At 44.1% G+C, this 24,952-nt stretch overlaps 1 protein-coding gene across 1 annotated transcript in view; it reads left to right on the top strand.

Moving 5' to 3' along the window:
- C8A (complement C8 alpha chain) overlaps positions 1-23,768 on the top strand; it is a 31,348-nt gene extending 7,580 nt beyond the window's left edge. The window contains exons 2-11 of the mRNA XM_035123052.3: positions 2,344-2,440; positions 3,388-3,532; positions 6,718-6,856; positions 7,271-7,460; positions 9,115-9,315; positions 11,350-11,590; positions 17,426-17,560; positions 18,579-18,736; positions 21,415-21,637; positions 22,128-23,768. Of these exons, the coding sequence (XP_034978943.3) occupies positions 2,344-2,440; positions 3,388-3,532; positions 6,718-6,856; positions 7,271-7,460; positions 9,115-9,315; positions 11,350-11,590; positions 17,426-17,560; positions 18,579-18,736; positions 21,415-21,637; positions 22,128-22,279 (1,681 nt within the window). The 3' untranslated portion in view covers positions 22,280-23,768. The remainder of the gene's footprint in view (positions 1-2,343; positions 2,441-3,387; positions 3,533-6,717; positions 6,857-7,270; positions 7,461-9,114; positions 9,316-11,349; positions 11,591-17,425; positions 17,561-18,578; positions 18,737-21,414; positions 21,638-22,127) is intronic.
- The last annotated feature ends 1,184 nt before the right edge of the window (positions 23,769-24,952 follow it).

Here is a 24,952-nt window from a genome sequence, read left to right as displayed (position 1 = left end):
CCCGATACTAAGAACGGCTTTTGATTTCAGGTGTGGGGGCAAATTGTAGACATGCAGTTCATCCCTTGAAGCATAAAGCAGGCACCTACTGACGTGTGTTCCTTTCACCGACATGTTTTGAAGCATTTATCCAAATGTGAATGGCTGTTTAATTTTATTTTGCTAGTGTAATGCAGTGGCTGCCGTGCACTTGGAAATGTCATCATCTTGGCACTTTGGTGCTGAGATGCTGTGAAAGAAGCCAAAAACAGGATTTGATTGTAACCTTCTAATTTTTTGGGCTCTTTCCACTCAGCTTCAGGTTGTTTTGCTGCTCTTTCCCCTAACACAACTGAGTCATATTTTTCCCCTGGTGCTGGGGGGGGGGGAAATTAACCCCACAGCAACATCCATATGTATTTATGCACATAATAGTCTCTGACCCACTGAGGGGCAACCTGCATACGCAGGCATGTTTACACACATTGATCTCCCATTACCACCTGTGCAAGTTAAATAATAATAATAATAATAATAATAATAATAATAATAATAATAATAATATATTTATACCCCGCCTATCTGGCTGGGTTTCCCCAGCCACTCTGGGCAGCTTCCAACAGAAGAATAAAATAATTGATTAAAGATTAAAAGCCTCTCTAAACAGGGCTGCCTTCAGATGTCTTCTAAAAATCTGGTAGTTGTTTAAGTTGCTCTTGAAGCAGTATTGGGAAATATTTTTGCGTCTTCACTCTTGGGTTACACATGAAGGTGGCATTCCAATCTAGGAATCCATTGACACATCCCTTCTGAAATGGGAGGACTCGGTGTAATCACCCTACCATGTGCTATCATTTCAGCAGGAGAAGGGGGGTTAGAACTGATGAACTTGCTGGCTTTTGAACTGGGTGCCTACACCTTATCATTGCTTTCTTATCACTCCATCTGACTTTGATGTTCAGAGGTGAGTGCCATTTCTTACCTATCCAAAATGGCACTAGCCATGCACTAGAGGGTGACATAAGTAGGCTTGGATGAACCCCAAGCTGTGCAGACCTACAAAAGGCTTTCAGAAGGGAGAGAAGAAGACGGGAACCCCCAAACATCCCACTGAGACCTGAGGATGCTCAGTGTCCATGGGATGTTTTTGGAGTGGGTGGGTGGGGGGGATGGAATGGCTGGAATCTCAAACAGCATCATTCCACACTGCAGCATTTTGCATGATCAGGTTTCAAAAGCACCCAAGAAGCCTCTATGTACAGCACGGTCCGCAGATGCTCATCTTCCGACATGTGGATGGCAATGTGGCTCGATGGTGGGGATGCAACAGGGTGGAGGGCAGTGAATAGACTCCCATTAGAGTTCTAATTGCATCAGGCTTTGAATGCCTGAATTGGGCTATTCTCTGTGCAACACCAGGTGGCTCCAGTTGGGAATGCACTTCAGAGGGTGGACAATCACACTGGCTGCCCCGCCCCAAGAGAGGCTTACTTCCATAAACAGATTTATTCTGCTGGATTGGGACTGAATTTAATTTTTCTTACATTTGGTGACCATCAACAAAGGACACCCACATATATGCATTGTGAAATATGGTATTTGCAATTATTTGGTGCTTTCTCTTATGACTGCTGAGAAATAACAGCTTTTCATCAAAACACATATAATTACACTTCAACCATTTCTTTACTAATATGTCATGGGAGTCCATTTGAAACCTCACATATAATCTATCACTGTAAAATTGACTCTCTCTCTCTCTCTCTCTCTCTCTCTCTCTCTCTCTCTCTCTCTCTCTCTGTGTGTGTGTGTGTGTGTGTGTGTGTGAGAGAGAGAGAGAGAGAGAGAGAGAGAGAGAGAGTGTAAACTGAGTCTAATTTCTTAAAAGTTGCTCTCTGCTCGGGGGCCTTGAGAATAAGACTGTGGTCCTAAGATGTAGGGACTGGGGAGAGTGAAGCTAGTTTAACCACCTCTTCACCGGACATCCAGCTGGGCTCTGGTGAGGGTGGAGGAATGCTCTACTTCTCCATCTGTTTCTGGGCATCAGGTTTTTTCCAACTCTCCCCAACCTGTTTTCTCTCTCAATGGGAAGGGAAAGAGGAGGAAAAGGTTTAGGCACACTCAGGAACCTGTCTAAATCCCCCACCCCACTGCCTGTAGTCAGTGCTTAGGCCTGAATTAAATCAGTACTGTCTGAGAGGTGCTCAGTGAAATATCCTTTCAAAAAGTGTCTTGGGGCCCCTCAGCTGTAGATATTAAATCCCTTCCAGTTGCAGCCATGCGTATCCTGCTGAAACTGATTTCCACAGGGAGCGTGCAATATAGGGACTTTCAGCATTGCCAATCACTTTTTATTCTCCTCAGGAGAGCAAGAAGACAAGCTAGAACACCTGCTCCTATCGATTGCCGCCTAAGTCAGTGGTCAGGATGGACCGAATGTTTCCCTTGTCAAGGAAGAAAAGTAAGGCTCCACTCAAATATAGCCAAGTGTTCTTTATAGCTGCCTGCAGTGAAAATAGACACAAACTTTTAACACAAAGGGCAGTATCCAACCTCTGTCCCAATGGCACAAGGATTTCCTCTTCTTCCTTGTACAACCCATGCCTTCCCCAAATCTTCTCCAGACGGTTAGGGAACCCCTGGAACAGATTTGAGAGGGGGGGCAATCAGGGGAAGTGTGTCCCATCGCATAAGTGAACATCATTGCACTGGTAGAATGGTGACTTAACACTACACTGAATACAAGCCAGTGGTCTACAGTTGAAAACAGATGCATGTTCACCCAAGCCTACTGAAACCAATGGGCCTAAGCTGAGAGATGGAGTGTGGCCTATGTGACCAGCATTTCAACAAAGTAGGATGCCCATGAAGAATATAAGAATAGCCCTGCTGGAATGGAGGCAGCTTCATATATGCAAGGCAACAAACACAAGGAGTGCATGGGGCAAGCCTCTTGCATAGAAAAGTAGTCTGTATACAGACACAGTAGAACTCTCAGTCATGTGACATTCTCTCATGACTGGATTGGCTTTCAATCAGCCAATGAAGTTACTCTTCCCTTTAAGATATTGGGAATGATTTGGCAGACGTGGAAAAAGTCAATTGCAAATACTTCTGCTGTGTTGTTAACCTTCTCACCCCTTCACATTTCTTCCCTATGAACTTCAAAATTGTGTTTTAAGTAATTTTTTAGTTTTTGGCAGGCATAGCTGTACTAATAAAGCCTTAATTTGTTTTACATTTTTAATACTTAAATAATTAATGCTTGTTCTTGCTGGGTTAAAATATTGTATAGATCTGTTTTTATTGCCTCCTGATGTTTAATTCAAATTTTATCATTTTGTATATATATATATAATTTATGGCAGATATCCATTTTTATTTTATTTTTAAAAATGCATATTATAGCACAGATATCGAACTTTGCAACAGCCAGCCAAATACAAGGGTAGCATATGTACCGGCCACCTTTGGGATGAAGTTGCGTGCCAATCAGCAGGAGAATGTATTGTGAGCCAAGACTGTGGAGCTGATTTTCGCTGTGAAGAGACTGGTGAGTATGATGCCATTACAGATCCATTAACTGATGCAGTGATCCTGCTCCACACCATTAACCCATTTCAGGAATTCAGGAAAAGGTACTGATCTACTGTTCCATGCAATAAAGTTAAAATGGGGCACAGTGACATCTAGGGAAAGAAGGAATCGCCTAAGGATTCGCCAAAGCCAGCCCTATCATGCAGTAGTGTGAGGTGAGCTTGATCCAAAGATACCTACCTGCATGCATTCAAAAGGACAATGTGTGCGGGGAGTGCTCTGCTGCACATGCAGATTCTGGGATGACTGCCTGACCAGCAACACTGTATCCTCATTTGTGCCAATCTCCACATGTGTAACATTTTGTGCTTGCAACAATAGATCTGCAAATCTGCAGCTGCAGGGCCAAGCTAACCCTGGACCATGGCTCAAATGGTGCCCTCTGGGTACAGATTTGCTGAGCCACTGATACACCAATTGCTTTCTTGTCTGCTCCTCACTCAGGTTGAGTGCTGTATGGCAGGGCTCTTGTTATAGTGTGAAAAGCCACATCTGCCTTTTTCTTCAGGAACACTTTCCACACTGCTGGCTAAAGCAGGAGAAGGCAGGAATCTACTCTTAAGGATGTTCCTTGAGTGTCCGTGCCGTAGCCATCATCAAATTTCTCGAGCCCATTCTGCAACATCACAGCGCCAGCCCATTCTTTAAGCTGACAGTGTTCATTTCTCCAAAAAGTAGCAGCAGGAGACTTTTAGGCTTATAGTTGCTTTTAAAAACCATAAGCAGGGATAACAAATGCATCCTGGGAGCTTTGACAAAGTGAACCTGACAAGGAGAAGCACACGGTCTATTCATAATCCATTATTTAGAACTGAAAAGGTGCCCAGCTAAAGCTTTTCCTGTCTTACCGCAGTGGCAGAGAACAGGGAAAGTTGCAGGATTCTTTCTGCAACTAATTTTGGGAGCACCCTTGAAGCGATGTGCATACAAAGAGTGATCTCCAAAGTCTGGAATGATAAAGAATACAGTAAAGGGCACCAGGGTCTTGAACAGGAGATTCTTGTAATGAGTGTGTAGTTCACTGAATCATAGAGTTGGAAGGGATCCTAAGGGTCCCTAGTCCAACCGCCTGCAATGCAGGAATCTCAACAAATTCAGCCACTATATAGTTCAGCCCCTAGGTGGCACAGGTGAGGGGCTGTAGTTCAGTGGTAGAGCATCTTCTTTGAATGAAGGACACCACAGGTTCAATCTCTGGCAACTCCTGGTAGGGTTGGGAGAGGACCCTGCCTGAAACCCTGGTGCTGTTAATTAGTATAGACCTTTCTCAACATTGGTTGAGAAGGAGTAGCTTTATATGTTAGGGATATGTATACCTGTGAAGAGATCCAGGATTTAAAACTTCAAAGCCAAATTGAGAGTATCTGGGTCAAAATTAAGGGAGAGAAAAACAACAGTGATCTCATTGTGGGAGTTTACTATAGATTCCCTAAGTTTTCTGAAGTCGGCTTTCTTAAAGTCTAGAATTTGGACCTTAGTATGCTTGGTTGCTCCTTTCCGCTGGATAATAAACTCCAGAAGAGCATGGTCACTCCCACCTAATGATCCTGCCACTTCTACCCCACTAACCAAGTCATCACTATTGGTTAGGACCAGATCTAAAATGGCTGATCCTCTTGTTGCTTCTCCCACTTTCTGGACAATGAAGTTGTCTGCAAGGCCAGTGAGGAATCTGTTCGACCTTATGCTCTTGGCTGAGTTTGACATCCAACAAATATCAGGATAGTTGAAATCCCCCATTACTACTATCTCACTTCCTTTGGAATGCTTGGCCATCTGTTCCAGGAAGGCAGTTCCCTGCATTCATATGTACATTGTTTATGGATAGAGTCTAAAGTTCCCTGTTGCTGTTTTGTTCTTGTTTAAGGGAGACAAGAAAGTCTAGACCTGGCTGGTCTCTCTCTCTAAGCCTCCGATAAGTGAGGCCCAGTTGCCAACGCAGGCCTGAAACTGAGCCCAAGCATTTCCCCCTCTGCTAGGACCAACAGTTTTAAAAACTTTGCTGCAGACACTCATTCCTAATTCGCCTATCTTCTCATGGAAGCTTCATCCTGCAGCATGGCAAGGTGTGTTCTGCCCATTGCTTCCTCCCAGTGATACCTTGCAGGTATGGTTAGAAGGTGCTACAGCAGCTTCTAGCCCAGAAATAATCAGGTGACATAAGGGCCCCTATAGTAAGGTTACCAGATATCCCCATTTCCCAGGGACAGTCCCCAGATTTACAAATCAGTCCTCTGACAAAATCCATCCATTCCTACTGAAGTTGCAAAGTTTCCCCAGATTCATTGGGGGGGGGGGAAATCTGGTAACCTTACCCTATAAGGCTCTGCAAAGCAATATCTGTTGTTTGGGTATGGAACCATTCCTTTGCCTTCAGGAGGTACTTGAGAGGTACTGGCAAATGGTTGCAAAACAAAACTCATTAACTTCAGAGCATAGGTGCCAACTCCCAAATTGAAAAATTGCTTCTCTGCGTGCTCTGCCCATTTCCAAAATGGCCGCAGCGCCAGAAGTTGTGTTGCGGCCATTTTGGAACTGGGCAAAGTGGCGCTGGAAGTTGCTTCTACGCATGCTCTGCCTGTTTCCAAAATGGCCGCAGTGCCAGAAATCGCTTCTGCACATGTCCAGAGACTCCAGACATGTGCAGAAGGAGCCTCCCCGGGCTGGTAAGAATCCAGGGGATTTATGGGGATTTTTAAAATCCGGGCTGTCAGTGGGAAACGGCTGGAAAAATGGGGGTTTCCCGGGGAATACGGGAGACTTGGCAGCTATGCTTCAGAGTAGCTTGTGAAGACATAACAATTCAAAATTCTAAGTGCCTTTCACTGTCAATATAAAAAATCACCCAGAGTTGTGTGCAATTTTGTACATGATATCTTGTTGCATTTGACTGGGAAGTCTGAATAGAAAAGGAAATTCTATGCCACACACACAAAGTCACTCCTGTGCTCAACATATTTCTCTTTGAGTATTCTTCACAAAGACCTCCTGCTCAGTTAGAAAGTGACAACAGCACAACCTGAGCAAAGGTCCTACATTATCTTTGTGATTTGGTTTAAGTGAACCATTAAGCCCAGCCTTATCTAGCTAGAGCAAACATGGATTCTAGAAATGGATAACAAATCTTTATCTGTGCTGCAGGTCGCTGCATTAAACGCCACCTTGTATGCAATGGAGAACCGGACTGCAGAGATCAATCTGATGAGGCAAGTTGTGAGGATGCTGAAAGATTCTGCGATGATCTGGATCCAGTCCCCGGGATCAGTAAAGTTGCACAGGGGTGAGTTGCCATACCCACGTACTATGGTTCTTACACATGATTTAAGCATTGGGAAATGTGTAGTTTAGAGAACTCCCAAGTTTTAAAACCTCTTAAATAAAGGAGAGAAATAGGAGTCCATGTGTTTATTTATTTTCATGGACTTTGTCTTATAACTCATGAGCAAATTGTGCCTGTTTTGCTCTTCCACATGAGCACTGGCAGAAAACAAACCATGATCCCTCGCTCTGCATTAAATTCAGATCAGGAATTGTGGTTTGTTATATTCAAAGTACAATTGATGAGCCAAGAAGGAAAGAAGAAGGATGGTATGGAGTGAAAGTGAGAGGCAGCCTCTCCCTCTCTCTCTGTGTGTATAAGAGCACTAGCAAACTCTACTTACATGCCTGATCCTGTCTCTTTTGCTCCTGAAAGATACAATATCCTTACACAAAAAGGGGCACAGATAGTGTACGATCCTGCATTCTATGGAGGCCAGTGTGAATCTGTCTATAACGGAGAATGGCGAGAACTGAAGTATGATGCGGCATGCGAACGCCTGTATTATGGGGATGATGAGAAATATTTCCGAAAGCCATATAACATCCACTACTATCAATTTCTTGTAAGTATTTGTAGGCCAGCATTATCAGTAAGGCTGAGTGGGCAATTGGACCTCAGCCAAATATAGACCCTTGCAACATGTGAGCTCCTCTGAAATTCCATACTTGTCTACTGCTTCCTTTTAAAATTCTCCACAGTCCAGAATATGGTGGCTATTCCATTAGCATGTTATATCAGTTTTAGGTGTTGTGTATATGTGTATATATATGGGGGGCTTCTCTTTATTACATATTATCCACATATCAACCAGATAATATGTGAGTGTGGAAGCATATGCAGATCTCTCTGAACCCATTCTAGCAGATTTATCTGTAAGACACTTATCAATGGAAGCCCCCATGCATCTTTCCTCTACCAAACGTGGATGCCATGTGCAATGCTTTTTGCTGCTGTGCACACCCCTCTATACACTGGGCACAAATGGCTTCTCAAAAGTCTCCTACTTGAGGATAGAGACATCAGGGAGACCTGATTTCTCTAGGGGAAGGATAAATTATCCTACAGTTTCTCAGTGGTAAAGCTTACCATTAGAAGTGACAGGAGTACAGCTCTTTTCTTTTGTGCCTCCTAAGTGGGGTTTTTTGGGTGTGTGTGTGTTGAGGGGTTGCTGCCACTGCAGGTGACATGACACTTCTGGCAAGTGGCAGTCAGTGATGGTGTTGGCAGCCTGGCCCCCAATTTGTACCTTCTGAAATGGCCTGAACTCTGGCATTGTTCTGGGGCACTGAGGTGGGGAAACAGTGGCCTCCATCCAAAAACGGTGGAAACAATTTTTGTAAAGTAGTCTCCTTTCTTTCACCATGCCCCTCCTGATCACATGTTTAATCAGGGGGGGGGTGGGAGCAGGGAGGAAGAAGGAATGGCAGTTGTGTGGAAACACTCCAGATGAGAACAGAGGGCTTGCTGCTGCAAGTCCTGTTTGTCCAGTGTCTTCAGGAGGCTCTTGAAGCATCAAAGCCCCTGAGGGCTGCATGCAAAGATGCTCTCTGCTCTCTGACCAAGAGCATGGAGCTCTGATTGAATCCTCTGTGGGCTGCACAGGGGTCCGTGCACAATCCTCTTGAAAGCGCTCTTGCAGAAGACTTTGGGGCAGCCCCTTGCTCCTGGTTGAGCCTCTGAAAACCCGGACTGATCAGGATTTCAGCCCCACTTCTCATCAGCTGATGAACAGAGATTGAATCCTGCTGCCTTGGTTGCGCAGCCCTGTTCCCTGCTAGAAACAGAAGTACATGACCAGTGCAGGATTTAACCCCGTCTTCCCACACAGTGGTGGCAGGAAATGGGCATGGCTTTAAGGAAAATGCCCTCTCGGCCCAAACTGGACTCCCTGGTAGGCCAGGATTGGCCAAAGAAGTAGAAGTTCCCCAGCCTCATTACAGAGGATAAGCACACAGGCACTTCAACCAGTCATATAAAATCCTTACAAAAATGCAACGATGAGTTAAAACAAGATGTCATCCTGGCGCATCATTTGTAAAGATTTTGCCACCAAACTCTAGCATTTTTTTTAAAAAAAAGCCTTGCAGTACCACTGAAAACTGCTCAGGCTTGGTTTTTGTTGAGTCTCCAGAGCAAAGGAGAATCACCCCCCATTAAGCCAATATGCTAATCTAAAATATCTCCATCTAGCCAAGATGTTTCTCTTTTCATTTCAGGCACATGCTGATTCTGGCTTTTCTTCAGAGTATTTCGATGATGCCAAGGACCTACTGAATGCCATAGAAAAGGATACCTCTCGAAGTTATGGCTTTACATTTGGCATAGGACCCGAAGAGTTCCCTTTGTCTCTGAGTATAGGCATTGGTTTATCAAAGGGTCAGGGGACCCTGAGAAATTTTACTGAATACGCAGCAAAGGTAATGAAAAAGCAGGCGGAGGGGACTTCTTACTCCTGCGTTGCTAAATCGCCCAAACACTCTGTTACTGATATTGCTTTATTTCCCTGCCCACATGTTTTCCCCTTGAAACAATAATCATCCTACCTTAATTTGTTCATGTAATTGCACGTGTGATCATTAGCAATTCTGTTTGCCTTCCTTATTACACTGAAGCAAACAGAAGCATTGTAATGGGAATGAAATTGAATTACAAGTTGAACAACGCATGCCATCTCGCCCCATCCCTCCTGTTTCATGGTGACATTAAGTATATAAATGAGTAAGTGCTTGGAGTGGTGAACAGAGTGGGGGAATTTAAAGAATTGCTCGCCAGCAACAGTTGTCTTTGGGGAACATGTTCCAATGTCACAAATATATCTTGTTTAAATTAGTGGAAACCGGAGTGAATGGCTGCGAGAAGCATTTGTTTTATTAATGGATATGAAATCTTTAGGAAATCCAGAGATGTAAACAGAACTGGGCTTTGTGTTTTGTTTTGCTTAAGTGTGGAAACCTTGTGTAATGGGTAGTTGCAAGCAGGGATCTGTGGTAAAAAAGGTAAAGGACCCCTGGATGGTTAAGTCCAGTCAAAGACAACCATGTGGTCCATAGCTGCCAAGTTTTCCCTTTTCTCGCGAGGAAGCCTATTCAGCATAAGGGAAAATCCCTTTTAAAAAGGGATAACTTGGCAGCTATGATGGGGTCTCTCATCTCGCTTTTCAGGCCGAGGGAGCCGGCATTTGTCTATGAGCAAATGGATGAGGGAGCACAGATTGAATTGTAAGTGAGCAGAAAGGCTACCCCCACCCCTAAATTAAATTACCAGCTCTGCAACCCTTGCAAGCCCTTTGATGTCTGAAGAATACGTTCCTGAAGTTCCTGAAAGGATCTGGGGGGAGAGGGGCAGTTAGGCTTGGAGGATTCATAGCACATGACATGTATCCTTTGGCCCCTGCCTTGCATATCACCATTAGCTCTCCTCAAGGTCATAATTACATAGCCCAAACTCTGTAGCTTAGGATTGGTCCACAAAGAAAAGAAAGATATAGTCAGCCTTGCAACAGGCGAGAGCTTTTCATCCATTCATTCATACTCTAATACTAGAGTTGCTTCTCCATCTTTAGAAATTATTTCCTTCAGTTTTCTGTTTAATCAAATGATCATTATCCACAGCATCATTTTAGATCACCCACTGGAAAAAGTTCTCAAGCATCCCAACATGTGTTGCTTCATGCTTGAAATAAACTGGGATTGTATAAAATGGGGTGGAAAACCTTGTTCACTCTGAGGGTCACAATCTCTTGTGGGGAACCTGCTAGGACCCACATGCAAGCGATGCACAGGGCCAGAGGGCAAAGGATGTGACTCTTCCCTTTGTATAGAAGGCTACGTTCTAGCCATGCAACACTCAGAGGTTTATACCCACACATGCCTTTTTGTCCAGGCTACAAGGGAGTTTATCACTGTTCAAACACATTGTAGCTTGGCAATAAAACTTGAAAGAGGTACAGGGTAGGCTGGTAAGGAGCATAGTCTGGCAAGGGGGAACAGCCTAAAGAGGAGGAGGAGGAGGAGGAGGAGGAGGAGGAGGAGGAGGAGGAGGAGGAGGAGGAGGAGGAGTTGATATCCCACTTTATCACTACCCTAAGGAGTCTCAAAGCGGCTAACAATCTCCTTTCCCCTCCTCCCCCACAACAAACACTCTGTGAGGTGAGTGAGGCTGAGAGACTTCAGAGAAGTGTGACTAGCCCAAGGTCACCCAGCAGCTGCATGTAGAGGAGCGGGGACGCGAACCCGGTTCACCAGATTTCCAGTCTACCACTCTTAACCACTACCCAAGGGTCAGGTAGAGAGGTATGGAGGGCCAAATTTGGCCCCCAAGGTTCTGCATGCCTGGTATAAGAGCACAGCCTTGCCCTAGTGGTCTCTTTTGGTTCCCGCCAAAAAGAAAGAAGGATATGACTTCAGAAAAAAGTGGGTAAATTATGTATTTTTGCCCTGCTTCATCTACAGAATGTTGGATTTATTCGAGCTCTTACCAAAGTACAGACAGCCCGTTTCAAGATGAGAAGAGATGACATCATCCTGGATGAAGAGATGCTTCAGTCTCTGATGGAGCTTCCAGATCGGTACAACTACGGAATGTATGCCAGGTTCATTAATGAGTATGGCACCCACTTTATGACATCTGGGACCATGGGAGGCATATTCGAATACATCCTTGTGGTCAACAAAGATGAGATGAGAAAAAGAGGTTTGCAGGTTTAATTTATTCTACCCGCTTGGCACATTGTAGGATGCTAGAAACTAATTCCTTGATACACGTAAAGCATATTGATCAGCAGTATGTTGTAATGACCCAGAAACTCAAGATTCCTATTCAACACACTGCTCTTTTATTCAACAATGTTATGAACTTGCATGCCCAAACTTGTTTCTTGGAGTTAATAAATAATTTCCTTCCAGGTATAGCAAAAATAACAGCAATGATAACTCCAGGAAATTCTTGTCTTTAGCCTAGAAATTTCTGCATTTCAAAGCACACGAGACAGCATCCTGCAGACAGACCTAGATAAATTCAAAGGCATTTCTTGACTCAAAAAGTGTAAACAAACAATGTTTTTGGCATTGCACCTACCATTTTACACAAGGTGGCTTTCAAACTGCAGAATGACAGAGTTCTGCTAGCTTCAGCTTTCAGCAAATGAAGGCATCCAAGACAGCATAGTTTGCCTACACTTTGTGTTCATGTAGCCAAGCTTCTGCAGTTGTTGCCATGCACATATCATGATAGTTGAAGCATAAAGCCTTCTAATCATCAATGGAAAATTTCCTATAATAACATGATTCTCTTGTTCATTTTTGCAAAGCCATCTACTGTGTCGTAAAACCCAGAACCTGCTGTGCCTTCTGTGATACCAGTATATTAGTTATTCACATTCTCTTCCAAAGGTTCTGGTTTGGTAACTTCATTCTGGGATTCTCTACAGAAAAGGGTGACATCAGCAACACTAGGCTTAGCCAGGTATCTCTAATCTTAGGGAGACCAGTTCAGCATCCCTGGTCTTCACAGTGTGTCTTGGCTCCTACCCAAAACATAGCAGCAGGTGCACCTGGCAAGGAAGCAATGCTTTATTAGAGCAGATTAACAGTGCTGATTCAGTTGCAAGGAAAGAGCCAGATATAGTCCAGAAGGTTTTACAAGGTAAAGGGTTAGCAGGGAATGTCTGGTCTAAGAGCAAGGGCTAGGGTTCGTGAATCCAAGATAAGTAGTGATAATTGCATAGCTGCACATAAACTGTGAAGTTGCTCCAACAAGTTTTCCCGCCTACTCACCAAGCTTTTAAGCAGAGGTGGAGAATGCCCAGCTACTCACAAGAATCTCTGTTGTTGCAAAAACTCCTGGCACACAATTAAATGTGTGTGGGCTTAGGGGTTACTGTCCTCAAAGAGAATCCTGACCCACTGTAGCCTTTGCTTATTTATTTGAATGATTTATATCCCAGCTTGCTATGCTGAAGTGTACTTAAGGTAGCTCATAATAAAGCAAATTGGCAACACCATCATGGGCAGGGACCATCACTAGCAACTCACTAGCAAGTTGTACACTCTGTTATTGCTGTCTTTGTGCCACTGCCTACATCTTTGTCCAACCTAGATTAGGGTCAGCAGGATTCCCAGTGATTTTCTGGGTGAGTTTCTCTATTTCCCATTTTTCCAATCTTTCCAATCTCAGTTCTCCACATTTCCACAACAGCTTGTGATTATCTAACTCACTGGCATTATAGTGACAATTTCTCCTAATATACACATGTTTGCATGCAATTTTGCCTAATATACATTTTTGCAAAGCAATTTCATCCCTAATATAGTGCATTTTCATCTGCTATTTTCACTAACATTTATGCACACTTTACCGCCATATTTAATTTTTTTGTACACATTTCTTGGCTGGAGAACTGCACTTCAAAATTTGGAAGAAATGTGAATTTTGAAGGATGGCTGCATTTCAGTCCTTTTATTGTTTTGGAAAGTGTGAATTAGGTCAGTTCACCAACTGAATTGAATCCCCGTTCCTACAAGACTGCTCTAAAATTCCCAGTCCCCTGCCAGGCAGCTGCAGCCCATCATCCCTCCTTCTCTCCCATAAATTTATTTGTCCTTAATATTCTTGGGAAAGTGTCTTTCCTGGACGTGACGGCTGAATGATAAAGAAAAGAGCTTGCCAAGAAGGGCTTCAGGAAGCTGACTGCCAAGTGAAGAGGAAGAATGAATTAGCAGCATCTAGGCAGAGCCATTATTTTACTTCATATTTTGCTTACTGTATTTCAGAAGTGCTGTGATTTATTGCAACAAGATGGCCCTAGTGTAAGGAAGAGGGAAGTTGAAGTTCTAAAAGAGACAAAAAATGTGTCCCAGAACAGACATAATTTTTACTTTTATGTAGGATACTTGTATAATTTCATCTACAGTGCATACCATAAAAAGAGGTTACATTTATCAAGCTGGTGCTCTGGTTAAGTGCTACATTGAGTAAGGAGACGCAAATCAATGGTTCAGCGAACAGCCGCCCTTTGCTTCAGCACGGCCAGTGTCTGAAAGCAAATGTTTTCTTGAGAATTATGGGTTTGTTTCCCTTCTTTCAAAAATGCTGGTGATGGATGCAACTGGTACCCACTCCGGCATGGATGGCCTGATGAAATGCCGCAGAAAATACAGCATCGAACGCTTGACTGCTGAAGCTTGCCTTCACAGTCAGGGTCGGAGCAATTGCTAGATTAAGACTGTGATCCTATCTACATGTACTTGGCAGCAATTTCCCATAGCCGCCCATTCTGGCTTCTGAAATTTAACCAGATATTGCCCATACACTTTCAAGCATGTTTTTTACAGTTGCAAGGCAGAAAGTCCCAGATTCAGGGGCGTAGGAAAAGGGGGGCGATGGGAGTGTGCTGCCCCCGGCAGCGCAATCCCAGTAGGGTGCCATCGCGGCTGCACCCCGCCCACGCTGGGCGCCCCACCTCCACAGGCGGCAATCCCCGCCCCCAGAATGTGCGCCATGCCCCTGTGGGTGGTGCACCATGCCCCCAGAACACGCACCATGCCCCTGCAGGCGGTGCGCCACGCCCCAGAACACGCACCACACCCATGTGGGTGGCACGCTCCTCCCCCGGGATGCACGCCAGCCCCCGCCTGCTCTCCGCCCCCGGTGCCAGAACATGAAGATCAGCCACTGACCAGATTCAATCTCTGTCATCCCCAGGGAGACTCCCTAGGGAGCTGCTGCCAGGCCATGAGTGAGAGAGACCAATTGTCTGACTTGGTGGGAGAAACCTTGGGCTGTTCCATTGATTTTTTTTCTTTTAATGAAAGCAGGACCTTGTAACCACAAAACAAATGCTACACTTGGGTGCATGTAGAACTACAGTTCCATACAATCCTAGCTTTTTTATCTGATGACAGTTCCTGTGGATAATAATAATAATAATTTTATTATTTATACCCCATCCATCTGGCTGGGTTTCTCCTGCCACTCTGGGTGGCTCCCAACAGAATTAAAAGCACAATAAGACATCAAACTTTAAAAACCTCCCATTAATTGTTAGAAAAAATAATAATGAAAGCTGTACTGGGTGGGATTCCCCATGCTCACCCGAACGCTGATTAGTCACACTGCTGCTGGTGGAGAGGGAGGTAGCAGCAAGGCTGGTGTGGTGCAAATGCACCGGCAGGTGACCAGATTGACTCAGTGTACTTCACCCATGTCACAGCCACCACACCCCTCCCTCTCTACCTCCCAGGGAGCAGCAGTGATGTGACTCACCTGAGCTCAGGTAGAGCAGTGGTGCCTTACCACGCGGTTCACTGATGAATGAAATGAACTGTTGTTTGTTATGAAAAGGAGGGTTTGTCGATCTGCAAGGAAGTTAGAGGAAAGCAGGATCCTCGTGAGCAGCCCCAATGTTATCTTTTACTCTTTCTTTCAAAGGAAAACGCTTTTGTTTTATGACTTCACTGAGAAACAATGTGATTTACTTGTTGTTTATCTCTACACAGAAAGATATTTTTCCGCCTTTTGCGATTAATTCAAAAACTAAAAGCATAAATCAATCTAATTGGTGGGCCATATTCATCTCATTGGATTTGCATCCTGTAATAAGCAATCTTGTTTACTCCTTCCTTAAATTGCCAATATTTTGTATGATCATCGTTTTGCTGCTTCTGCTGCATTCAGATTGATCAGCCTTGGATTCTCCCCCCCTGTGGCAACCAATAACAAATTGAATTGACTGGCCCTTGCTGAAAATAATTACTTAACAGGAGCAATAATACATCAATTAATCAGAGTGTAGTTCAACTTTAATTTTATGGCACTCAAACAGTGATAAACAATAATCATTCCTATTGCTTACAGTAAATATATTTCACTCGGTTGTGTTAACAGTTGTAGTCTAGTTAAGCACAAGCCATTGAATAGTATAGATTTATTAATACACTGTCAGTAGGCAGCAAATGAATATAAATTCAGCAATTGGGGAAATTTGTTTTATTAGCTGTGGTAAAGAACTGACCAAGCTATAACTTTATTGAGAGCCTTCTCGCTAGGGAGCTAGAAGCCCTATCTTCTGTTAATTAGAAGTCTTGCCAAATAGTGCAAGCCCCACATCTTAACATGTACACTTTCAGGATTGGAAAAAAGCAAAACTCCAAACTGTGGATTAAATCTGGTATCTGCTTTAACTAAAATTAGAATTTGCCATCCATGTGTTTCCCTTTTCTCCCTCAGTCTCTGCCTTCATCAAAGCTGCAAGGAGAATAATTCAGAAGTTATTGCTTTCATTTTTAATTAAACACAGTTTGTTGTTTCATTCAAATGTGACAAACTGTGGTTAGTCTTAACTATGGAGTGGAAGAAGCTGCCTTCTTTCAACAAGCCATACTTAAGTTTCATCACAGTTTAAAAGCTTCCAGTCTCCTCGTGGCCACACCAGAGGGGAGGGGAGGAGAAGCATGCAAGCCTAGAGTTTGCTCTGGATCCTTTCCATTATAATGTTCCATAGTTTTATATAGTATTTACCACTTTGTCCTCATATATCCAACTTCTCAATGGCTCATTAGAGGCACTTGTGATATCGGGATGGGGCCAGGGAAAGTATTTGCCCAGGTTCCTTCTTGTCATGCTAAGGTTGCAGTGGTGTGTATACCAGTAGTGCTATTTTACATTTTGTACAATCCCTAAGCACAATGTTAGCAGCACCAAAGCAAATAAATGATTTGAGTAGCTGGTAGTTATTCTTGTGACTCCGATCCACACTGCTGGTTGGTGTGTCCCCTTCTAAGTACATGGTGCAGTATGCCGTACCAATAGCCAAATCCTCGAATGCTAGTGGAAGGTGAAAGGGGACATGACCCAGCAGAGAGGATTGAGCAACAATGCTGTATGATCTGACGAAGAAAGATTACCCTTTACAATTGATGGGAGACAAACAGGGCTCCACGGAGCTCCTCCTATGGAAGAAGAAGAAGAAGAAGAAGAAGAAGAAGAAGAAGAAGAAGAAGAAGAAGAAGAAGAAGAAGAAGAAGAAGAAGAAATCAATAGAAGTTCTGCTGCTGACTCCTATGGAAAATGAATGAAGGCCTTTGCCTGTAGTAACATCAATGTAACCAAATGATCGCTGAGCCTATTTGCAGCAAATTCTCTCAAAATTGAGATTACAAATCAGTGTTGGAATGTGTAGCTTCAGTTGCCCTCACACATTTCTTGGTGGTGTTTCTAACCTTTTTTTAAAAAAAAATGGGCTGGGGCTTTATACAGCGGCAACTATAGAACAAAATTTATATTGTTTTCAGAAAGCAGAATTGTACTTACTGCTTCACTGGTGATAGCTTTCCAGGTTCCAGCTATTGATTTTTCTTTCTTTCTCCCTCGGACAGTGACTAATGAAAAGTAGCTCAAATGGAACTGTGCGTTTTCGAGTTATTGTTTGCATACATGTATTGAGTAACATCTTAACACTTGAAGATTTATAGTCAGTATCTAGGGATATAAAAATGTGATTGACACTTGCCTTCCCTCCCTTTCCTTCAGGGGTTACAAGGGACATGGTAAGCTCCTGTTTCGGTGGATCGTTAGGGTTAGGCTATAACCTTGATGACGTGGACATAACCATAGGTGCCAGGGTGTCCTTCAAACACTGCTCAAAGGATGGAAGCCAAAACACAGGTAGGAAATGCACCCACATTTTCCAAAAACCTCTCCCTCTTTTTCTTATTTGAAAAGGGTATATTTGCCTTCTGGGAAAGCTGAATCATTTACTAAAGTCATTCTTTTGTCATCACAAGGACCGCGCGCACAAGAACAGTCTTTCTTCCACTTTCTTCTAATGGGGCTGGTGTAGTGGAAAGTGCTGTAGAAGCCAGTGGGACCTACTTCCATATCAAATTATCATTTGATAATGATAATGCTCACTGATGATGATGATGATAATAATAATAATAATTTATTTATTTCTACCCCACTCATCCGGCTGGGTCTCCCCAGCCACTCTGGATGGCATCCAACAGAATGCTAAAAATATGTTAAACCATCAGTTATTAAAAACTTCCCTGAACAGGGCTGCTCCGTTAAGGACTCATGATGCTTTATTCATGCAAGGCACTCAATATGGAGCTTCTAATGTGCTTGATCAGGAGGAGGCAGCTAGTGCAGAATGCTGCAGCACAGCTCCTGACCAGAGTGAGACCCTGCGCTCAGAGGAAAGGCATGCCTGTTCATGGCTTATTCACTTAGCTGCTACCAACACCACCATTTGCGACCTTAATGTCGTCCTATGTGTCCCGTTAGTAAAATAAACAAACAAACAAACAAACAGCAAACGATTCAATTTAAAAATCCTTAATTGTCTGGCATTATCGGGCACTTTTACCAACTACAGCTGAAAAAGTGCAATGCATGCAATGCTATTATTATTATACTGTTATTACTCTCATCTTGAATTGCCTTTAAATAAAACAAAATAACAAATAAAATGAAGACCCTCCTAAGTGAGCTCAGGAGCACACAAGTGGCATTTGAGCTTCCTTTGGCATCTTACCTCTATGAGTGTCTGCTAGGCCATCGCCTTGTAATAGTGCCTTGCTGGCAAATGTCCTCCACCGAGTCACCTTGACGAACCAATTTTGATTCCACTGGTGGATTCATAGAAGCGAACAGTAATCCATTTCATTGCCCAACTTTCCAGAAACTCAAAAGGAAAAGGCAGTCATCGAGGATATTATTCCCCGGGTTCGAGGCGGAGACACGGCCTCTATTGGAAGGCTGATGGGAAGCTGGAACGCCAATGCATACCGTTATTGGGGGAGGTCATTAAAACTTAATCCCACTGTTATTGATTCTGAGGTAAGCCTTTTTCTTTCAGTTGCAGAAACGCCACATCTCCAAAGGATTGAAAGTGTACTAGACCAGATCCTTTTATATTTTTCTTGTGATTCCATCTTAGGACAGGATTAAATGTAATGGGCCACTGACCTGCTGACCTGCTCCCTATTTCACAATGAGCAAATGCATTTTTTTTTAAGCAGTGCCTTCGAAGCAAGGGAGATAAGAGACAGTATCTATCTCAAATATCAAAGTTTCAGTTCTTTGCAATATGTTGACTAGCTTGTCAAAAACAGTCATATTCATCCATATTATATAATTCTTGGAAAAGGAGAAGCAGAATCGTGCACATTCTCCCTCCCCGGGATACCAAGTGCAACTCTAAAGCAGGCATGGACTATTTTGGGACTTCAACTCCCATCATCCCTAGCTAACAGGACCAGTGGTCAGGGATGATGGGAATTGTAGTCCCAAAACAGCTGGAGGGCCGAGTTTGGCCATGCCTGCTCTAAAGAATCCTTTCTGCAGAAGGATTCATATGCACAGACAGGTGACATGGAAGTGGCGCAGGAGACTTGTGGAGCAATGGGTATTAAGAAATCCTGCTGGGGTGCATCTACAACTATGCTACTTTGATACACGGTCTCTGATAAAGGACAGCAAAGAGATGGGTGGATACGAAGCTTGCAGGAATACTCTCCCAGTTCAGATGGGCATTTGGAGCAGATGCTTTGCGGAGCAGGGTGTAGGGAAGCAGGGTTGCAATCCATTCACATCGGACTTCTAAGGCAGGCTAGTTGTGCAGCACCAAGTGAGCAGCTAGCTCCACAAAAGGCTAGAGGCCTTAAGAATCTCTTCCCACAGCCCACATTTCTCACGCTTTAGCCCCTGGTGTGAAGACTGGTTGTAAAAGGGACAGCCCTGTGGCCTGAAGGGGGTGTGCAACCCTGCAGCATTGGCAGTACCAGAAGCTCCTGATTTCTCTGCCGAGCCAAGTTTGGTGGGGTGGCACCTATGAGGGTTCTGGCTTGGGTGCTGAGAAAGAAGCCATGATATGCCTTGCTCTAGAACAGTGATGGCAAAACTTGGCCCTCCAGCTGTTTTTGGACTACAACTCCCACCATCCCTAGCTTACAGGACCAGTGGTCAGGGATGATGGGAATTGTAGTACCAAAACAGCTGGAGGGCCATGTTTGGCCATCACTGCTCTGGAAGGTCCTCCTCCGGAGCAAGGCATTGTGAGTGAGGCCTCATGGATGGAGCCTGCAGCGCCGCTCCTTTGCTGCAAAAGTTACCATTTAAAATGACCTAAAACCATTATACTTGTGTATATTTAAAGTGTTTCAGTCACTATAAATAGCAATTTCCCACCGTCATCCAGTGCACTATGGATGATCTCACCTATAGTGCCTCACTCTGAGGAAGGACCCCTCTGAGCTGCTGGTTTGTTGGCAGTTGTGTGGACAAACGAATGGGAGGGGGCTTCAGAGTCACTGCGGGAAGGAAGGTTGAGGGGATGGGGTGATGGTGCTTTGTTTTTGAGGCTCATTATGAGAAAAGGCTCTTAGCAGTTCCTGGGTATTCTCTGCACAGATCTTCCATTAATGCTGCTCAGAAAGCACCACTGTTTGCCTGTAGCCTACTCTATAACCTTTAAATGGCTGCTGCAGGAGCTCTGCCAGTGCTTGTAGTTTTGGAGCAGATTCAAGCGCCCAACAATTAGTTATGTCCACTTGAATGTCCCCTTATCTTGACTCATGGTTGTTTGCTAAAAGGCCTTGTGTAAATATTGTTTCGAAACATCATTTTTCAAGGCCATGTCGCAACTCTTCTGTGGAAATCCCTACCGTCCTTGTGATGTGCAGAAAGCAAAACCTCTTGCAAACAGACTGTCCTGTGTGGTCCGGGCAGCTCTAAGCGTTATTTGTATCTATTTCTTGCTCTTCGCTGGTCCTTCCTGGGGGGCTCACTGTGCTCCTTCGTGCACGTACACACCCACCTACCCCAGGATGGCTGTTTGGCTGAGGGTTGAGACAAAATGGTTTCCCTGATCAGGTGAAGGACAATCCTAATTTTCTGTGGCTGGTGTTTTGTTGTGCTCTGCAAGAAATTGTTTTTCATTTGTTAAGATGAGCTGGTGCCCTGGCAGCATATTTCTGCAGCGTTCCTGCTCTCTGCTTGTCTGACATTATGGCTTGTGTTGCGAAGACTGATTTTGCAGGTGCATGGCCCTTCTGTGGGTGTGGGTACCTTATTGCCCTACGTCACACCATAATGGGAGAGGTTGTGACCAGTTGAGTTGCATGTAAGCTCAGTCTACTGTCCAAGTGCTCACTATTCCAGGGCAACTTCAAGGTCCCTGCTCACACTTCCTTCTTACAGTTCCTTAAAACTTGGGCCAGAAATGCCTTCAAATTTCTTCAGTCTTCCAACAGCCTTTCAGATAGAGGGCTGATCTCTGTAAAGTAGGACATATGATCACTCTGGAGTGTGTGAGGTGCCCTTAGTAAGTGAGACGTTTTCTTCAGGCCACCCACTGCCCAGCATTGTCAGATAGCCTACCAAAGGGCCTTTCCAAGCTACTATTTGACAGTTATTCTGCCAGTTTTGAGAAGCTATTCCTCCTGGGTATTGCATTTCAAACCCTTTACCCATCCATTAGCAACGTCACGGATAATTCCCCATCTGTTATTCCACAGCTGCAACCCATAACTGAAATACTGCCTAGAACCAACCTTGCCAATATTGAAGCCAAAAGGCAAAACCTGAAGAGAGCTTTGGATGAATACTTAATCGAGTTCAGTGCCTGCCGCTGTGGGCCGTGCCAGAACAACGGTGAACCGGTGCTGATGGGGTCCTCCTGTGTTTGCGAGTGCCAGCTGGGTTCAGAAGGACCAGCGTGTGAGAACACAAGACAGAGGGGTAAGGTGAAACCATTGGAGGGAAAGGTCTGCTGAATACATCATTCTGACTCTGGCTAATTGATACCTCCCGAGATCTATCCATCAATCAACACCTCCTTTTCGATGCCTTTGATCATCTTGCATGCCAGGCAACCTAAGGGGCCTTATACAGGAATAAAATTAACAGCTCAACTGATTACTATAAGTAAGCCAGGTTAAGCAAAGAAGGTCTTAGAGGTAACAAATGTTCCAGTGTCATAAATCATACCAGAGGCGGCAGGACCTGAGCCAAAGTATGGCAACCAACTGAATATTAATGTTAAAGTCTTGCAGCCTCATCCCTGGGGCAGATGTAGGTGTGCCTAAGCTGATTTATTTTAGCAGGTTTTGGAGCACCTGGTCTGCATAGGATCAGGCCAGTCCTCCTGGCCAGTCTTGCTCAAGGTGCCTTTGCTGGTGTGTTCCATTTCTTGTCTTGAAATTTCTGCTGATAATGTATTGTGTCACAGGTCGTCCAACGGATGGTGGTTGGAGCTGCTGGACACCATGGACTCCCTGCCAAGCTGGATCTAGAAGGCGGACAAGACAGTGTATCAACCCAGTTCCTCAAAATGGTGGTGCCATGTGCACAGGGAAGAGTGTACAAATACAGGGATGCTAACATCTTGCCATGAGTGGGGTAATGAGTTGGGTTGCCAAACAAGAAAATGATTGTGTGAGTGCTGAGTCAAAAGCATTGGGCCATTAATATCTGTGATAAAGGTGCCCAACAGAGTAAATAAAAGGGGGGGGGAGAATTGGGGAGAGGGCTCATTGCTTAGGGCCTAACAACTATGGCAGCTATTCTAGTTGTCATGTATAAGGCTGCAATGAAAAGGAATATAGGTCCCCCCCCCCCTAAAACAAAATATGAAAGGAAAGGGACTGCAATAAGAGTTACTGGCCTGCAATATCACAGACTGACAATTACAACAGGGCTGTGCAGAAGCTCACCCGCCTCCACGTGCACATTCAGTGTGCAGCATAGCTGCCAAGTTCTCCCTTTTTTTAAGGGAAATTCCCTTATGCTGAATAGGCTTCCTCGCAAGAAAAGGGAAAACTTGGCAGCTATGGTGTGCAGAGCAGCACTGGGTGTAGAAGAGCTGCCTCGGGGTTATGTTTGTGCAATTTCCTCCACCATGAGACCTGCTTGCAACTAAATCACTTCCAGATTTCGATGATGTGGCAAGTGTGGAGTCAGTTGGAAACAGTGCATGGAGGAACAAGGTATACACAATCACTTCACTACAAGGCCAAGTGGATACAACCAGAGTTCATTGTGTCTGTAATTCAAATAACCACTTTTTATCCCCGCCCCCCCCCTTGCTGCTATGACTGGGCCATTTCAGCAGTCTAACAAAGCCCCATTTTCTTATTTAGCCTCCACAAAAGGCCATTTTGTGTTACTTTTGCAATAGTGTGCTAAATCAGGAGCTCATGCACGTAGTTTAATACAGCCATTTTAACAAAAACTTTGCCCTGGATGGGAGAAAAGGGTCCTGGGTATGCTCATGAGATGATTGGGTCCTCACAGTCTTCAAAGACTGTCTATTAAAAGCCTGAGTCCTGTTAGGACATTTTGATGTGGCATTTCCTTCTCAGACTCATGTAGAGATACATTGGTGGGGTGAGAATCGCAATCACTGAGCAGACCATATACATTGCCATTTCCATTCACCACCATCAAGTGAACAAATTTCTGAAACAAAGCAATCCTCATCCTTACATGGTACTTAGATTGTACAATAAATATTGCACCCTTATATATTGTGCTTCTTCTAAGTACAATTGATTCCACTTGAATAGCCCTTCCAGACAATTAGTCCCCTAGGTCTTCAAAGGAAGCCTTAGTGTCTTCTTTTTAACTCTCTCTCTCTCTCTCTCTCTCTCTCTCTCTCTCTCTCTCTCTCTCTCTCTCTCTCACACACACACACACACACACACACACACACACACACACAGGCACAATACTTCTGTAGCCCATGGAATCAATACAACCCAAGCATTTGACCCAGAATTCAGTGCAACTCTTTTGGCAGTCATATCAAAGCACATTCTGTAAATTCTTCCGATCTGGTTCTGAAATGTTGGCAGCAGATATGCATTTATTTTTAAAAAGTGGATCAATTTGAATTGTTACAAAGTAAAGATAATAAAGCTCGGGACCCAGGTGGCTCTGTGGGTTAAACCACTGAGCCTAGGGCTTGCTGATCAGAAGGTCAGCGGTTCGAATCCCTGTGACGGGGTGAGCTCCCGTTGCTTGGTCCCAGCTCCTGCCAACCTAGCAGTTCAAAAGCACATCAAAATGCAAGTAGATAAATAGGAACCGCTACAGCGGGAAGGTAAATGGCATTTCCGTGTGCTGCTCTGGTTCGCCAGAAGTGGCTTTGTCATGCTGGCCGCATGACCTGGAAACTATACGCCAGCTCCCTCGGCCAATAATGCGAGACTGGAGCTAATGGTCAGGGGTCCCTTTACCTTTTTAAAGATAATAAAAGCATTTAAAAAAACAGTTGCCGCTTATGTCAGAACTACATAACATATAGTGCAGTGCATGCTTACAAGTGGGCAGAGGGAAAATGCTCCACAGGTACCCTCCATCCTATACATGCATCACAGAGAGCTATACAGAAAGGAAAGAATGGCTCATACACACATTGTTCTAATTCGTTCAATTGATACATTTGCTAATGGCAGTAACTGTTTATTTGCTCGAAGAATGCCACATTCCTGATTCACAGAGCATAGAATGGACTGGATATCAAAACAGGGGTGAGCAGTGGACAAGAAAACCTGAATAATGCTTTACTTCTGTTCCAAGCAGATACACTGCCAACTTCAAAGATTCTAAAATCCAGGCTGCTATAATTTTTAATGATAAAGTGATGATGAATAAGAGAATCACAGCCACATGCAGCCTGTCCACAGAGGACATCACTGCACAAATGAGGCTATTTTCCCTTTAAGACTGGCCATGAATCATCTATTAGAACACCAGCATTTTATCTCCAAGGGTTCCAGAGCTGGAGATGTTAACAGTCCATTTGATTTAGGTGCCCTTTTGGAAAGCAAGACATAAATCTCAGTACAGGAATATGCACAGGATTGAACTGATTCCAAAGACTGTAGTTGGGAGTCCAGGAGCAACATGCTTTGAATGAACGACTGCAAACAAAACAAAAAACAGGCACAAACAAATCAATGCACACAGTGAACACCAACCATACTGCATTTGATTGTGCTGTGCATTTTGCAAAGGGATTAAAGAACCATGATGGTGGACTGCTGGCTGTCA

This window comes from Zootoca vivipara, chromosome 7 (assembly GCF_965207765.1).
Source record: "Zootoca vivipara chromosome 7, rZooViv2.hap1.1, whole genome shotgun sequence".
NCBI classification, from domain to species: Eukaryota; Metazoa; Chordata; class Lepidosauria; order Squamata; family Lacertidae; genus Zootoca; species Zootoca vivipara.
Note: the sequence above shows the minus strand (reverse complement) of the source record. Positions and strands in the feature narration are given on the sequence as shown.